The sequence below is a fragment of the Choloepus didactylus genome, chromosome 6 (assembly GCF_015220235.1).
Source record: "Choloepus didactylus isolate mChoDid1 chromosome 6, mChoDid1.pri, whole genome shotgun sequence".
Lineage (NCBI taxonomy): Eukaryota > Metazoa > Chordata > Mammalia > Pilosa > Megalonychidae > Choloepus > Choloepus didactylus.
This window is the reverse complement of record NC_051312.1, coordinates 100,937,039-100,954,502: the sequence shown is the minus strand read 5'-3', so window position 1 is coordinate 100,954,502 and position 17,464 is coordinate 100,937,039. Positions and strand designations below refer to the sequence as shown.

Here is a 17,464-nt window from a genome sequence, read left to right as displayed (position 1 = left end):
CACTACCTTACTGAAATGCTCTCTCAATAATGCCTCTTTTTGTAGTACCATCCTTCCAGATACAAGTAGGAAAAGTCGCCAGAAGACAAGAGCTGTGGGGAAAACCACCAACCCTGTCTTCAACCACACCATGGTGTACGATGGTTTCAGGCCTGAAGATCTGACTGAAGCCTGCGTGGAGCTCACCGTCTGGGACCATTACAAATTAACCAACCAGTTTTTAGGAGGTCTTCGGATTGGCTTTGGAGCAGGTAACATTTGTTACATTTTTTTGTTTGTTTTTTTTAACTTTATCAAAAGGTTACATTTTTAATTCTTCATGAGCCAAATTCTTTTGGAGACACTAAGTGCTTGTTTGTTTGCTTATTGCTTTGCTTTTTCCTAATGAAAGCAGCTATCCCATCTTTGCTAAATGCAACAAAATGAATGAGTGAGGGGATCTAAGACTGTGTGCCAAGGGCTCTAAATATGAGGATCACATAGAGCTTAAATTATTGTAGGGAAAAATAGAAAAGCATTCATCACTATCTCCCCTACCCCCCCCCCCAAAAAAAAAAACATTTTTGGCATTTCAAGGCTCTGGATAATGATAGTAATGAACATTTATAGAGTAATTACTATGTTCTAGGCACTGTGCTATGTGCTTTATTTGCCTTATCTTATTTAATATTCATAACCACTCTGTGAGGTAGTTACTAACAAACGTTATTCCCTTTTTCAGAAGAGGAATGGATGTTCTAAGAATTTAAATAAAGGAGCTAGTAAGTGTGGAACCAAGGTTCAAACTTGACTCTGTTAGACAGTAAGGTCTTAACCATACTTTCTTGGAGATCATCTAGTGTCACTTCCAAACCAGTGCAGGAATCCTCCCCACTCTCCTGTGTCCCTGACAGTTTGTCCTCTAGCCTTCCCATCAATGTAAAAAGTCATTTTCTTGGGAGGCAGCCTGTCCCATTATTCGACATCTCTCATGCTTTAAAAGTTCTTCCTTATATTGAGTCTCAGATATGCCTTCTGGTGATGTTAATACTCTTCCTAGCTGTCTTCTGTTGGTGATTATATTTAGGCAATAACCCATTTTCTTTCCAATCATCTATTCTTTTCTAAATACAGAGCTTCGTTTTTCAGGTAAAAGCTATGGTATTGAGGTGGATTGGATGGACTCTACTTCAGAGGAAGTTGCTCTCTGGGAGAAGATGGTAAATTCCCCGAATACCTGGATTGAAGCAACACTGCCCTTGAGGATGCTGCTGATTGCCAAGATTTCCAAATGACCCAAAGTCCACAGACTCTTCCACTGATAACCACCAAACAGGTGGAGCCTGACCTTGAAACACAGACTAAGAGAGCCTTACTTTCTATCTATTGCCGATAAAGAATACTATGTAACATGTTAAAATCAACCTGCATGTGCTTCAGTTACAAGGCCAAAGAATTTAAATAATGACAAAATATATAACTTACTTGTGACTCCAACATTAAAGAAGATATGTGATCAAGCCAGGAAAACCTTTGCTGCTTTAAAGAAAAATAGAGCTGCCAAGAAATTTTAAAGTGGGATGTTGTTAATGAGCAAAATTTCTAATTTTCCACCAAGTGTTATACACCACAACCTTGTACTACCATTAGATGGGCCTGTCACTTATCATGGAAAACTCTTGCAGGAGTTATAAATATGTAGGTATGGAAAAGAGTGACAGAAAAATACTCTTAGGGGGAAAAAAAAGGCAGAACATCACTGATGACAAAGTATTTGACCAAAAGAAAACAATTGCTCTGTAATCTCAAAAAAATATATATGGAATTCCATATTAGGACAATGAGACTGAATTCACTGCATGTGTTTCTGCCTTGAGAAACTACTTTACTTCTCCCAAGTGTTAAAACAAAAATCTCAAATGTGCTTTGGTGCCACCCACTGACCATAGGTGGAATTAAGTTCTTGGCTTGTTTTGGCTTTATTTTATGCTAATGTAGTTCTCAAGCCTCTATTTTGTAATAGAATATGTGGTGTGGGGAAATTGCTTATGTAAGATTCTGTTTTTCTTATAACTTTACCATATAAAAGCAGCATAAGAATAGTCACAGACATGCTTTGCAACAAAGTTTTAATTGGAATGTAGATTGCCAAATTATACTGTGTTTCCTATGTATGTGTAATTTTCATAAACTATTTTGTAAGCACCTTTAGAATAAATTATTATATGATTTAAATTGTATTGTCAAATTAGCCTTTTATTTTAAATGAAATACGTTATATTAGGAATCCTAAAATCTAAATTCTAAAGCAAGGCTAGAGAACTTTGACTTGTCTTATATATCTCTAGAGGTTTTACTTTAACTCTGGGTGTCATTTCCCCTTAGTGGACAATTATGACTATTATTAAGAGTAGAATTTTGATTTTTTAAAAAGTGTTGGAAAAAAGCTATGAAGATGGGTTAACTGAAAGGTTTTCCATGAGACTTTTTGGATGGAGTAATTTTTACTATATACTGCATTACCCCCACTTAGACTCTAGCTAGCTTGCCTTTCTCAGACAAGTACTGATTTAATGTAGGTTGAAGAAGCCTGGGTGGCATCGAATAAATGTCACTGAAATCCCCACACGGATGCTAGGGCCCTCCACCCATTTGCCAATAGCAGAGATGAATCTAGAACAATGACCTTCCCATTGTCTCCCAAGATCTTTAGGGTTGTGTTAAGCCTGGCTCCATTTCCTCTTACTTGTGACCACGGAGAGGGGCCAGAGCAGCTGAGTAGAAGAAGCCCACCTTTATGGTGGACCAGTAGCAGACACAGTCTGTGACACGGTAGCAGAAATATGAACCCTATTCTGGTTCATGCCACCTCACAGAACAAGCTTTCCCAGCCGTTCTTTCAGTTACCTCTCAACCACCTCCCGGCCAGCTCTGGGACACTAATGAGATTGGTTTTGGTATCCACTCACCTAGGACCAGGACTGCCCGCCTCTTTTCATCTCCAGATCTCTGGCCTTCAAAATGCGAAAAGTGGACAACAGAACCTGCTTCCCTTCATTTGCATATCTAAGGTTGTCGACAGTGCTTCCTGAGTACCCCAATTCCATGTGAAGCAAGCTGCTTCAGGAAGTCCAAGGAGATTTCATGTCACATTTTTTGCTGAAAAAATACAATTTGTAAAGTGACTCTCACCTGGCTACAAGAGGAAAGGTAAGTGTGACCTTCCTGCATTATAAAAGGTAGGCAACCTGAATTCACTAGTGAACTCAAGTTGATAGGCTTTTAAGCCAGTGGAACTTTTAGGCAAAAGCCTTGATAAAACTTGAAAGCATATTTTCTTAAATTGGAGACATTTCCTTAAAATGCGTTTATTAGGACTTTTTTTTTTTCAGTTGCCAATGATGGAAACTCAACTGGAAATAAGCCAAAGAGGAGATTTATAGGAAATATACTGGGTTAGCTCATAGAATTGAAGAAGTCCTGCAGGAACCTAGATTGTCTGGGACTCACAGACTGGAACCAGGAACTCAGATGCTCTCTCATTCTCTATGTCTTTCATCTTCCTCATAGAGTGGGACACAATGCCACAGGCAGCTCCAGCATCACAACCTCTCAGTGAAAGCACTGTTTTTCCCTAGGTTCAGTTTGAGAAATCTCTGGGGGAAACTGGTCAGGCTTGGGTCACATCGCCACCCCTTGGACCATTCACTGTGGCCAGGAGTGGGTAGGGTAAGATGTCATGACTGACCCAATCTGGATTATGCCAACCCCAGTAAGCCAGTGGGAGGTGGCCCATTATCAGAGGAATGGAATGTTACATAGACATGGGCAGTGGGGAAGTCAAGAGCTGGGCCACCACCCAATTTATGTCTCCCTCAAATGAAAAAATTTCAAAATTCCATTATTTGGAACATAAAATAATTGCTGACTCCTTCCAGAAAGACCTAAATTCCCCCATACATCATGACTACTGTAGCTTCTATGTAGCTATTAGGGTTACTGGGAACCTCATGGCCTGTTCACGTGACCTTGGGGTCCATCAAAAGCAAGATTATTAACCTTGGCTACCTTCTCCGAAGAGACCTACAACCCTTCCCCGCAGCTGTGCTTACCAGGGAATTGGCTTGGACTTTTTCTTTGCACAACCCTGCCCTCCATATTCAAATCCAAGTAAAAAGCCCCTGAACATCTGCCTTCTCCTGTACTCTCATTTCCATTCTGCTTTGAGATTGCTTTCCCATCTCCTTTCCTGTCTCCTCTCCTGTGTCCCAGGCTTATTCACTAATTTCACAAAACAAATGTCACTACATACGAATAGGTATACAAGTATACACTAACAGAGGTCAGTGGTCAGTTCTACATATAGGAATAAGGAAAGGCTTCACAGAGCAGATAATTCTTAACTGAGTATAAAAAGATGAATAAAGTGCTAGATCAACAACATGGACAAGGTGGGAAAAGGCATTCAAAGCAGAAGGAAGGGCACAGACAGGCCCAGAGAGCTGATTGGTTAGGGGAACTTCAGTAGCTGGGTTTGGCCAGGTAGTAAAATACTAGGCAGGTGCAGAGGAAGAAGCTGGAAAGATCTCGGGCTTCTTATGACTTCTGAGTACTGCACCCGTGTCCAATTTCCTTTGCTTATAAGGACTTTAGCCACATGGATTAAAGCAGACCCACCCTAATTCAATGTAGCCTCATCTAAATAAGGTCCTATTCACAAATGAGTGCATCCCTTAAAAACTTCTATAAAGGTCCTATTTATAAATAGGTTCCACCCACAGGACTGGAGTTTGGATTTGAACATGTCTTTGTGGGGGACATTATTCAATCTTCAGCAGATAGTAAGCATCTTGGATTTTTTTTCCTGCTTTAATGTTTATTACATCTATATTGTTCATTATGCCTCCTTCCATAACCTTATTTTGCTATTAAGTAAAAATAGGAGTGCTGAATATCTAATAGAGAGTATTTATTCCTGGATGGGGACAATGCTAGGGACAATAAAAGAAATTTCACTAGTTTGCTGTCTTTTGATATTTAACTATCAAAACCAAGCTCAACAAACACTACGGGACCCTCAGCTGTTTAGGGTCCTGGCGCTCAGAACACCACTGCTATTTTGTATTCATAGGTTACAAATTATTGAGGAGCCAACTGTGTTTCACAGACAGTAATTTATTCTCATGATAACTAAAGGGAGAGAGGAGGAATATGTCACCAGCAGCTAAGCTTGATCTGTTTACTCCTACCAGAAATAAAGTGAGTCAGGTTTCTTCCCCTGATGCTGGATGGAATTGAGTGGGGTTTGTGTCTCTATATAGCATAGGCCAGACACTGACTGTGAGCTGAGAGCTGTGAATGGTTAGCAAGCCAAGCATAGCCTGACCAGCCTGGCTTTGGACTCCCCCAGGCCCCCCAGTTGTTACTTCACAGCATTCCAAAGACCTGTCCACCAATCACAGGGCTTCTTACTGGACAACCCAACTGCTGGAGAGTGCCAGGAGTACCTAGCAACACACTGTGGCTTTTGAAATCTGAGGGGGAAAGACTGTTGTAATCAGCTGTTAGTAGAAAAGAGCACCTATGCCTCAGGTGGAACAAGGTCTCAGGATGGACACGTCCCTCCCGTCAGCTGAAGAACCCTTAGATAAGAAGAAAGACAAACAGGAAAACCAGAAAGAGGAGTTGGAGTTTAAGGAACTGGATGGTTTGAGGGAAGCCTTGGCAAACCTCCGGGGACTGTCTGAGGAGGAGAAGGGGGAGAAGGCGATGCTTTGCTCCCGACTCCAAGAGCAATCCCAGCTCATCTGCATCCTGAAGCGGAGGTCTGACGAGGCTCTGGAGCGCTGCCAGATCCTGGAGCTGCTCAACACAGAGCTGGAGGAGAAGATGTTGGAGGAGGCCAAGAAACTGAAGGCCCAGAGAGAGCAGGCCCAGAAGCTGGAGGAACGCTTTATGACCCTGGCAGCCAACCACGAGTTGATGATCCGCTTCAAGGATGAACACAAGAGTCAGAATGTCAAGCTGAGGGAGGAGAATGAGAAGCTGAGGCTGGAGAACAGCAGCCTCTTCAGCCAGGCTCTGAAGGACCAGGAGGCCAAAGTATTGCATCTCACTGCGCAGAGTGAGGCCCTTGCCAAGGAGCTGGAGACTCTGAAACACAGGTATGCTCAGGATGCCAGCCAGGCACAGGCCCGAGAGAAGGAGCTGCTGGAGCTACAGGGCCAGCAGGCCTACAACCATGCCAAGGAGACAGAGCAGCTGCGCAGCCAGCTGCAGAGCCTCCAGCAGCAGCACCAGCAGGCTGTGGTGCAGATGGTGAAGGCCCAGGAGGCACACAGCAGCCTGAGCCAGGAGCTGCAGGCCAGGCTACAGAATGTCACTCGTGAAAAAGAGGAGCTGCTGCAGCTGTCCATGGAGAGGGGCAAGGTGCTTCAGAGCAAGCAGGCAGAGATCCGCCAGCTTGAGGAGAAGCTGGAGACAGCAGATATGGCCAGGAGGCAGGCTCTAGAGCGGTTTGAGCAACAGGCTGTAGCTGTGGACAGCAACTTGAGAGTCCGAGAGCTTCAGCGCAGGGTGGATGGGATCCAGCAGGCCTATGATGAACTCAGGCTGCAGTCTGAAGCCTTCAAAAGACACAGCCTGGATCTTTTAAGCAAGGAGAGAGAACTTAATGCCAAACTCCGCCATCTCTTTCCATAAGGAAGTTTTTGCTTCCTCTGGCCTCTGATTTAGAATTTGAATATTTGTGCATTTACTTTATGGCAAGAGTAAAAATGATATCCCATTTTATTGTACTTTTAAGTACAAAAGGCAACTCAAAGAAAAGCTACGTTACTATGAAATTGTTGTTATTACTACTGTAAGGCTAGCACTAATTTTCAGTTCTACCAATCTAGAATATACAAGATTTGCCAGATTTTCTTCTGTGCCTTTGAAACCTTCCAAAGTTTGCTATCAATATCTTTCTACCACATAACTTACTCATCCTCAACTTCAGATTTTTTAATAAATTCTAAGATTTTAAATTAGTAGCTTCTATGATATGAGAATCTTAAATGTGTAATGATGTGCTGTTGTGAAAAAATGTTAGCACAATTAATTTTTCTAGATAGATAGGCTTATAATTTCTCATAGTTTAGACTGTATACTATAACAGATAACAGCAAAATAATAACATGGATACCTTGCAGAAATAAGTGGTTTTGCAACTGGCCAAACAATTATTTGCTACAACTGCCTTATAATAGTATCTTTTTATTTCATTTGCCCTAGTTTGGCAAAGATTGAGATTGAGTCCTTTATCATAGTAGGCAAACTTTATTGTAGTCATTCTGCATGAGTAATGGATTCAAATGAGTGAAATCAAATAATTTTAATTTTTCCTGCAAGCTTAGATCCCATTCTATTTTCTTGGTTTTCTCTTCATAAAGACAGGATTTAGATGTGCAATCATGTAAATATCAGTGACTTTCATTTATATTGCACAATATACTATTAGATAAAAAGGTCCCAACATGCAGTAACCTATTGTAGCAGGTGGAGAATGATCTATATAGCAACTATTATTAATTGTTTTCTGTTTCTATTGACTTGCAATTAATTTTTTCCTTTTTAAAAAAATCTAAGATGAATTTCTATATGAATACTTATAGCATTTTATAGGAATACTAAATATGTAGTTATAAAAACATAATATATTTATTTATGTAAAGTTCATAAAAAGGTAGTTATAAAATACACTTTATACTACCTTATTTCATATTTAGTTACTGAAAAATAGATATTATGAATACCTCTCAGATTTCATTGTAGTATTTTTCTCATGCACTTATGTGTTCCATTGCTGGAGTGCGAAGAATTACATAAAAATTCACATTTATTAAAAAATGCTACTTGTTTTTTTTAATAAACAATTTCCAGGCAACTATAACTTACTTATATCAAGCATTTTTTAAAACCTATTTTCTCACACTTCTATTATGATTATGCTTTTAAGCATTAAGCTTTTCACATTAAAATTGAAACCATTTTGCTGACTTCAAAGGACTATTTGCTTCTTACAGGTTACCAAAAATCAGAATATAGGAGCTAATGTAATCATGACTATCCTTCATTGGCCCCATGTTATTTACCATTGTACTGAAGCATTTTGGAAGGACTGTTGACTCCTTAGGACTATTCAAAAAGGGATTAGGTTCTTTCCCATTGGTCACGGAGGAAACTGGAATTTTGATGACTACACCACACTGAAAGATTTACTGACTCTACTGAATGCCAGGTGCTGCGCTAGGCACAGAGAATGAGCATGAACAAACGCGTGTTCTGCCCTGGAAGAGGCCCCCGCCCCCCACAGCCTAGTCTGGCAGCAAATAATTACCATACAATGCGATGTGTTTTCATCTGAGTGTTACGAGATCACAGAAAAAAAAACAAAACAAAACAGCACCTAACTCTGCCTGGGATTAAGTGTTGGGATGGTGGGGAGACTTGACATAGGAGTTGACATAGCTTGTACTTTAAAAAAACATGTGGAGAAATGGGAGGTTTTGAGACAAACAGCAACATGTAGAAAGGCATAGAAGTTTAAAAAACAAAATGCCCAGAACATTTGGGGAAACCCTCAGTGAAATAGTTTATTAAATAAAACCATTAAGAAAAAGTTTTATGGAGAAATTTTTAGTGGAGGTGCGAAGAAACATGACTACAGATGAAACTGGAAGAGTAAATTGAAGCCAGAGGATAGGTGGTCTTGAAAGCCAGGCCGGATCATTTTATTTGCGGGGTGAGGGGGGTATGTGGTGGTGGAGGAGGAAAGGCCAAGCGTGCGAATTACAGCCATCTACCCGTCTCCTCCTCCCACCCAAGTTAGTCTGCTCCGCGAGGAATCTGATGCGCATGCGTACAAACACCTTCCCGCTCCCCTCGACCAAGCTCCGCCCACCCGCTCCGAGCAGCATCTCTGCGGTCTCCCTTGTACAGGTTTTTACGGAGAGGAGGCCTGGTGGGTACTGGGAGCAGTCTCAGGGCCGATTGGGTAGTGAATTCTGGTGTCCCAGGTACCAAAGTGTGGACTTCAAAGGGGAGTTGGCCCCGGGGACTCCTTGTTCGTTGGCTCGGCTGGAGGAGTGCAGGCTGGAGAAGGCTGGTGGGAGGGGCGTACATCCCTTAAAACGCGCGCGCAAGGGTCCGTATTGTTCAGGGCTGTGCTAAGATGTTTGTATTCGATTGAACCATCCGAAACTTTCGTTTTGTATGTTACAAACAGTCGGATGTAGGCGATTTCATAAGGTCCGCTCTATCAAAGAAAAACCACAGTGGACAGTGAACAGGCTAGGATGGATGACTGTTCGCAGCTAGCATGGTCAGGAAGAGAGAGTAGAGCTCTGCTGAAACAAAGGACAGCAAGTTTTTAAGGGTTGGGAGTGGGTTAGTGGAAAAGCACTGAAAGGTTTTAACGGGGGGGGGGTTGATCACTGGGATGAGTGAGTGATTTATTGACGTGGCAATTGGAACCAGTTGGTTGAGAATATTTTGCTTTGCGAAAATTAGGCCAACTGGAGTCTGTCAGGGCTGACAGGGAGGAAGAGGGAGATAAGGAACTACTTAGTTAAGAGCTTCTCAGGGGTCTGGATAGTGTAAGGACCAGGGTGAGAGGAAGGTCAGGGGCCTGGAATCAGGAAGAAGCCTGTGCAAAGTTTAAAGTAAAGGAAAGTGAAGGCTGTCTTGGTCATCTCTAATACAGTCTTTAAAGATTTTGAAAGGGAAGTGATAATAAGGATAGAAGTCAAAGATGGATGTCCAGAAAAAAACTGAGGAAAAAGCTCATAACATAAACTAAGAAAGTAAGAGGAATGTGCACTGATCATGCACCTTTCACCCTCATACCAGCCCTCCAAAGGAGATTCAGCGATCACTGTTTTACAGAAGAAAAGAGTAAAACTCAGAGTCTTGCTGAAGCCAGGGAGCTTTGGAGTGGCAGGGGTGAGATTTGAACCCAAGTCTCTATGGTAGGACAGGCCTCGGGGGTTTGTGATTTGTGCAGTTGCACAGGGCTCAGTGCTTGGTTTAATGGCCTGCTATGGCTGTTTTGAAATTTTTGATTTTTAACAAAGGGCCCCACAGTTTGATTTTGCATTAGGCTTTGCAAACTATGTAGCTGGGCTTGTTTTCTGGCTTTAAAATTCATACTTTTTCCCACTGCACAAACTACTTTCTACTCTTTAAAACAAAAAGGCATTGTTTTTTTCCTTTGTGCTCAACAGCATTTTGCATTCCACTCTCTTAGTGCTTATTTTGTATTTAATCTGCAATCCAGAGCCAGATTAGGAGGATGAGAAGCCAGTCTGGCTGTTGTGGCAAACTGATCTATAAAGTGATGTTTATCACTGAAACAAATTGGCAAAATGTAAATTGGTCCCCTCCAAACTACTGCCCTTGAGTAGAAATTTTAAAAACAAAATAAATCTTCCAGAGGAGACCTATCCCTCCTGAATTTTTCTGCAACACCCAAAAGTGGTAGTTCTAAAATTAAAATCAGCAGAAGGGAGATACTTAAACCAAAATAGTATGTGCTTAGTGCTGTCTTGTTGATAAGTGTGATCTTTTGTGTTAACCTAAATTGTAAGCCCTTCAATATGCCTCTAAGGAACTGGTCTGGTTTAAAAAATTATGAAAGAGCTTGCAAAGAGAACAAGAGCAACAGAAAAAAATGACCTGCTTGGCTGATGTTTTCAGAATACTGACTCTGCTTCAGCTAATTGATAAATTCAGTTAATTTGTTTCTAGTAAACAAAGTGCGTTAATAGAAAAGCTCTTTCTCCCTATCTCACTATGTAAAAGTTAATTATTTAAAGAGCATTGCTGGAAAGACTATCTGCCCAGCGGCCTTCTTTACTATCCAGACCTCGGTAAACCACAGGCCTGTGGAGTAGCTGTGGCAGGGGCAGGGTGGGGATGACTCTTGTTCCCCACTATGGCAAGATTTGAGATACCACATCTTGGCACACAAATAAACGATGAGACTCTAATGGCTCTCCCAAAAACCTCCCAAACTTGTCTTCCAGTCTCATTGGCCAAAGTTGGATCATATACAAATAACTCAACAAAACATTATGGGGAATGTTCCTGCCTTATTGATATAGAACAATCCAGATGTGTCCTGGGGGTGGAAATGAGGCCTGTCTTTGTAGAGGAGGGGGCTATCTACAAAGATTGGGCTCTCACAGCAAGGATGAATGGGGATGGATGTTTGTGGGCCACCAACCGTGTCTGCTGCACTACATCTACTTAGATACCAGAGCCTTGTCAGACAAGGAGCCTTTTTTTTTTTTTAAATCTTTAATCTTGAGTTTTGGTCTCTTAAAGAAGTTGTTTGAATTTTGGGAGGTGGCCAAGAATGAGCTTTTTTGATCATTTGCCCATCTCCCTAAGGACAAACTGGATACTATTTATCAAACACAAAAAGAATCTTGTTAAACTCTAGGGCTAAGGGCAATACAGATGGGTCTCCTCTGTCTGATACTGGTTTTCTCCAAAAACTTCTGCTTATCCTACTTGGGAAAGTATAATCCAAGAAAAAACTGTTTCCCTTGGACAGGATCTGCCTGGTCATCCACACTTTCCTGACTACACTTCCCTCCCCACGAATAGACTCCTGCCTTGGCTATCCCCATTTAATACCCTAATCTGCTCTTATTTTATACTAGTCTAAAGTAATCTCTTTTATGTTTAAGGTTATTGTTTGTATAGCAGAAGATTGGAAATAGCCTACATGTCATCAGTAAAGAACTGGTTAAATACACCATGGACCTTTCACACACTGGAATACAATGCATTGTTATAAAAAGACAAAGAAAGAGGAAGCTCTTTATGTAATCATATAGAAATATGTCCAGCGTATATTTGGTAAAAAAAAAAAATCGGTACTGAACAATAGTACAATTGTACGCTAAATTTTGTATAAGAAGGGGCATAAGAGTGTAAACATTCCATCTTCATAAATAAATAATGGAAGGAAAATAAATACTAATAAAAGTGTTTTTAGTGGTGTGGGAGTAGGCAGTAAGGTGGTCAGGGATAGCAGTGAGAAGGAAACTTCTCAATGTTTACCATTTTATGTCATTTGACTTTTGAGCCATGTGAATATATTTTAAAAGATAAAATTAAGAACAAAACAGAAAGAATCTTTCTCATATCTGTTTGACTTCCCAGTAAGCCCTATTTCTGTGTAGATATCTCAGAAAGGCTGCAGATTTTTCTTTCTTCAAGAACTTGGTAGACGTGATATAGTTTAGATAGAGCTAAATATGGCCTGACAGATCTGGGTCAGGCCATTCAACTGGCAGCTACTGATTTCACAAATGTTTAACAACATACTCGCTAATGCAGAATTTTTTGAACCTGAGAAAGTGCCTCCTGGTGATTAATATTTCTCTCCTAAATTTAAAGATTTGTATGTTAGCTCTTCTCCTGGATTTTCATATATGTCTGTATGAGACCAAAATTTTATGTTTTAGCCTATTTTCTCATATATTCAAGCTTCTTTGTTTTAAGTGTTGATTTTTTATTTTGCTCGAAGAGACAGACAAACAGTGGTGGAGGTAAAGGCAGGCCAAGCTGCTCTGAACTCTCTTAATCTTAATTATTAATTCATGCATTTAATGTATCACATTAATTTAACAAAAACTTAAGAGCCTATTATCGGCCAGGTATTATGCTGAGTACTGGGAATACAATGTGAGCAATACAGAGGGACCCTGTTCTCACTGAATTTGCATTCTAGTAGATGAGAAAAATGCTGAAGGATAGGATGAAATTGGAGGGCATAGCAAGGTCCCTCAACCTAGTGTGGAAGATAGGAAGAGTTTTCCCTAAAAGTGGCATTTAAGCTAAAGCCTATAGAATGTGTAAGAATTATCCAAGAGAAGGAGTGAAGGAAACATGAGAGTACAGTATTTTGGAAGCCTTCACAGCACCTCCTAGAATTCCTGATAAGAAAACTGCCTTCCCCAACAGCCACACCATCCAGGAATGCAGAATAAGCAGTTGCAGTAGACTCTAATAAGAGATTCTCTGGCCAGATTAATCCCATTATGTTCACATTTACTTCAATCCCCGTCAGAAGTCTGAGTTTTCCTAATCTGACTCAATCGTCCCCTGCCTCCTACACCAACCATGCCACTCCCACCCAAATACCTTCACTGTGCCCTTTGGAAACTCAGATCTGTGACTGGCTAACTGGCCAAAATATTAATGAACTGAATGAGAGGGCACGTTTCTATCAGACTACCTGGGCTCAAGTCCTGTCACTGGATGACCTTAAGTTGCTTGAACTTTCTGTGCTTCAGTTTCTCATCTATATGAATATTTACAGTTGTACTCCTTTCATGGGGTTATTTTAATTGAGAGTAAGTAAATGCCCAATGTTAACTTCAGTATTATGTTCAAGTCACTGAGAATGCTAATAGGGAGAGGATGGAGGAAGCCAGAGTGTAAACTTTCAGTGAGTGATAGAACCAGGATGTGGCATGAATTTCACGTTAATGTAACCATAGAGAGAAACGAATTATCTAAGTGACTTTAGAAAATAGTAATTTGACTGAATATCCAAATTTATGTTTATTTTTATTTATATTTCAAGGACAAATAGAGCTGTAAAGAAATCTTAGTAAATTTCATTTATTTTATTGTTGGTTGCAATATTGGCATTATTTTAAAACAATTATATATGTATTGAGGTTAAAACAAAAAATAATTGTTCATGTTGCTAGCAGCAAAATTTTCAGTGTATAAATGCAGGTATTAAAAAAGTTAAGTAAAAAACTTTTAATGTTAAATTTGAATTGAAAATAACAATATAAACTCATGACATTTTTTCTTTAAAAATATACTTATTTCCTAACTCTGCCAACTAAAAATCCTAAAAGCAATGACAATCCACTAGCAGTAAGCATTCCTTGGATCCAATTTGTGTTCTCTAAAAACTATTTTCCATTAAACTGAAGGAAGGGTCTAAGAAAAATGACCGATACCAGATCTGGGGCAGGAAATGTACAAGATGGGCCTGATACATCTAGTTGTGTCAGAAAGCAAAACAGCTATCAAAGACTAATGAGATTCTGTCAAAAAGATATGAGTACCAAGTTGGAGGGGCTCTCAGAGGTCAAGGATGAGTAATTTCAGCATCAAAAATAATGACTGCAAATTGAGTGAAACACACTGAATATTTAAAAATCCATGATTCACTATGATACAGCAGAAGAGAAAAGAGCCAAACAATGACAATAACAAAAACAACAAACACACAACTCATTGGTCATTAACTTTTTATTCTGAAAATTGCATATTAAAAGGAAGTAATTGAGCATTTATCCTCCTTTTCCTGTTTCCTATATATTGCAGGGTAACAAAATGGCTCTTAAGTAATGAGATCAAGTTATTCTTTACAGAAGAAGCTTGGATAATTAAAGGAATGAGAATTTTTTTCCAAATCCTCATTTTGGAACTCTCAGTGAAATCGTTTATTAAATGAAACCACTAAGAGAAATGGTAATGGAGAATTTTACAGTGGAGGAATTACACTGTCACTATTTAAAAACATGGATTGATCTTTGTATCACTAAGAACAGGTCAGCCAGATATAGTGTGACTCCTGGTGCAACATCAGGAGCAACACCTCCCAAGAAGTATTCTTGCCAAAAATATTGAACCTTAAGGTAACTAAGCCCTAAGCACTAATTTCCAGTTTACAAGAACTATAGAGGCTAATGGGACAAGTAAAATGATTCTACAAGAAAGCAAAGAGATAAATCTAGAATATTGGATATTCAACAGGAGATTGATCTGATTTCTTCAACAAATCAATGGCACTGGGGCGAAAAAGTGTGTGTGTGTGGTGGGGGGTAGGTATTGTCCTAGATGAAAATAAATTTAAGAGACATGGTCAAATAGAATGTACAAATCTTGTTTGTATCCCATTTCAAACAAGCTCATTTGTAGATAGACATTTTTTAGACAACTGAGTATGGACAGGTTAAATTTTAACAAATCCATAATAATTTTATTAGGTGTAATCATAGTGTTATGATTATAGAAAAAAAATGACCTTATAAAGGTGCATACTGATGTGTTTAGGGATGAAATGACATGATTTCCAGGAGTTGCTTTAAAACATTTCGGAAAAAAAGGCAGGGGGAAGAAGCAAGTGGGGCAAACTCTTGATAATTATTCTGGGTGATAGGTATATAGGGATCCAGCATACTAGTCTCTCTACTTTTGTGTATGATTGAAATTTTTCAGTATTAAAAAATTAAAACTAAAAATGGGCTGGGGTTTCTAAAGGAGGGAGGAGGAGAAATAGTTTGGAATTGGCAATGGTAAACAGGAACACTTCAGCCAAATTCTGTCTCTGAGGTGCCTGTGGTCAGAGATGAAACAATTCCCTTGTAAGAGGAGGCCAAGAGAACTGGAGTCCTTGCTATCAGAATTTGAAAAGTTCTGCACCTACCCTTCCAAATCTCTCATGCCCAAACTTCTTCCTCACTTGCTCTTCCTTCCCTCACCAAAGCAACACTTCTTACTTCAGTGGCAGCAACTGTGGGGCTTGATTAGTTGAGATGCATACCAACAATTTCCTGTTTTGTTTGGTTACAAATGTTGATGCTTTTAAAGTAAAGCAGATTCCAGATTAGTCCATAATAATATAACTCATTCATTTGCATTCAGAAATGCTTTCTTGAGAGGGAAATAAAGGAATGGAAATACAGTTAGCATACTGGGAATTCCACAACATCCATGCAAATATGTAGTGCTTGAAAACATAATCCAGTAGTGCCCTAGATGCTGTCCATCCCTTGTGTGGTAGATTGAATTATGTACCTCAACAAACATGTACTTTATCTGTGTTCCTAGTGAGTGTGAATTTAATTGTAGCTAGGACCTTTTGAAGATGTTGTGTTAGTTAAGATGTGGCTAACTGAGGCAGATTGAGTCTTAATCCATATTACTGGAGGCTTTATAAAGAGAAATGCCACAGAGAGGAGCTGGAAGCCAGAAGTCTGTGGAAACCGGAAGAGGAGACACAAGAAGAGAGAAATCACCATGTGATGTGGGTAGAGATACAAGCCAAGGAACCCCAAGGACTGAAGCAAACCACCACCAGAAGGCTATAGACATCAGGGAGAAAGTATGGTCTTGCTGACATCTTGACTTTGGATGTCTAGCCTCTGAAACTGTGAGCCATTAATTCCTGTTGTTAAACCAACTCATTGTGTGGTCTTTGTCATAGTACATGGGTAGACTAAGACACCTTGATTCTTCAATTATCATCCAGTTAAAAGATGCCCCATGCAGCCAACTCAATGGGAAAAACTTTTTGGAAACCATGTATCTGACAAAAGACTGATATCTTGAATATATAAAGAAATCCTACAACTCAATGACAATAGTACAGACAGCCCAATTATAAAATGGGCAAAAGATATGAAAAGACAGTTCTCTGAAGAGGAAATACAAATGGCCAAGAAACACATGAAAAAATGTTCTGCTTCACTAGCTATTAGAGAGATGCAAATTAAGACCACAATGAGATACCATCTAACACCTATTAGAGTGGCTGCCATTAAACAAACAGGAAACTACAAATGCTGGAGGGGATGTGGAGAAATTGGAACTCTTATTCATTGTTGGTGGGACTGTATAATGGTTCAGCCACTCTGGAAGTCAGTCTGGCAGTTCCTTAGAAAACTAGAAATAGAGTTACCATTCGATCCAGCGATCGCACTTCTCAGTATATACCCGGAAGATCGGAAAGCAGTGACACGAACAGATATCTGCACGCCAATGTTCATAGCAGCATTATTCACAATTGCCAAGAGATGGAAACAACCCAAATGTCCTTCAACAGATGAGTGGATAAATAAAATGTGGTATATACACACGATGGAATACTACGCGGCAGTAAGAAGGAACGATCTGGTGAAACATATGACAACATGGATGAACCTTGAAGACATAATGCTGAGCGAAATAAGCCAGGCACAGAAAGAGAAATATTATATGCTACCACTAATGTGAACTTTGAAAAATGTAAAATGAATAGTTTATAATGTAAAATGTAGGGGAACTAGCAATAGAGAGCAATTAAGGAAGGGGGAACAGTAATCCAAGAAGAACAGATATGCTATTTAACATTCTGGGGATGCCCAGGAATGACTATGGTCTGTTAATTTCTGATGGATATAGTAGGAGCAAGTTCACAGAAATGTTGCTGTATTATGTAACTTTCTTGGGGTAAAGTAGAAACAGGTTGGAAGTAAAGCAGTTATCTTAGGTTAGTTGTCTTTTTCTTACTCCCTTGTTATGGTCTCTTTGAAATGTTCTTTTATTGTATGTTTTTGTTTTTTGTTTTTTGTTTTTTGTTTTAATTTTTTTTTTCCATACAGATGATTTAAAAAGGAAAAAAATATGTAGTGCCCCCTTGAGG

At 39.7% G+C, this 17,464-nt stretch overlaps 2 protein-coding genes across 13 annotated transcripts in view; both read left to right on the top strand.

Moving 5' to 3' along the window:
• Window positions 1-2,214, top strand: part of SYTL2 (synaptotagmin like 2) — a 119,466-nt gene extending 117,252 nt beyond the window's left edge. For all 12 annotated transcript variants that reach the window (XM_037840936.1, XM_037840938.1, XM_037840941.1 and 9 more), the window contains 2 exons: window positions 46-251; window positions 1,129-2,214. In XM_037840936.1, the coding sequence (XP_037696864.1) occupies window positions 46-251; window positions 1,129-1,274 (352 nt within the window). In that variant the 3' untranslated portion in view covers window positions 1,275-2,214. The remainder of the gene's footprint in view (window positions 1-45; window positions 252-1,128) is intronic.
• A 3,313-nt stretch (window positions 2,215-5,527) lies between these two features.
• On the top strand, window positions 5,528-7,483 carry CCDC89 (coiled-coil domain containing 89). The gene has a single exon (XM_037840865.1). The coding sequence runs from the start codon at window positions 5,563-5,565 to the stop codon at window positions 6,679-6,681; it is 1,119 nt and encodes a 372-aa protein (XP_037696793.1). The 5' UTR covers window positions 5,528-5,562; the 3' UTR covers window positions 6,682-7,483.
• The last annotated feature ends 9,981 nt before the right edge of the window (window positions 7,484-17,464 follow it).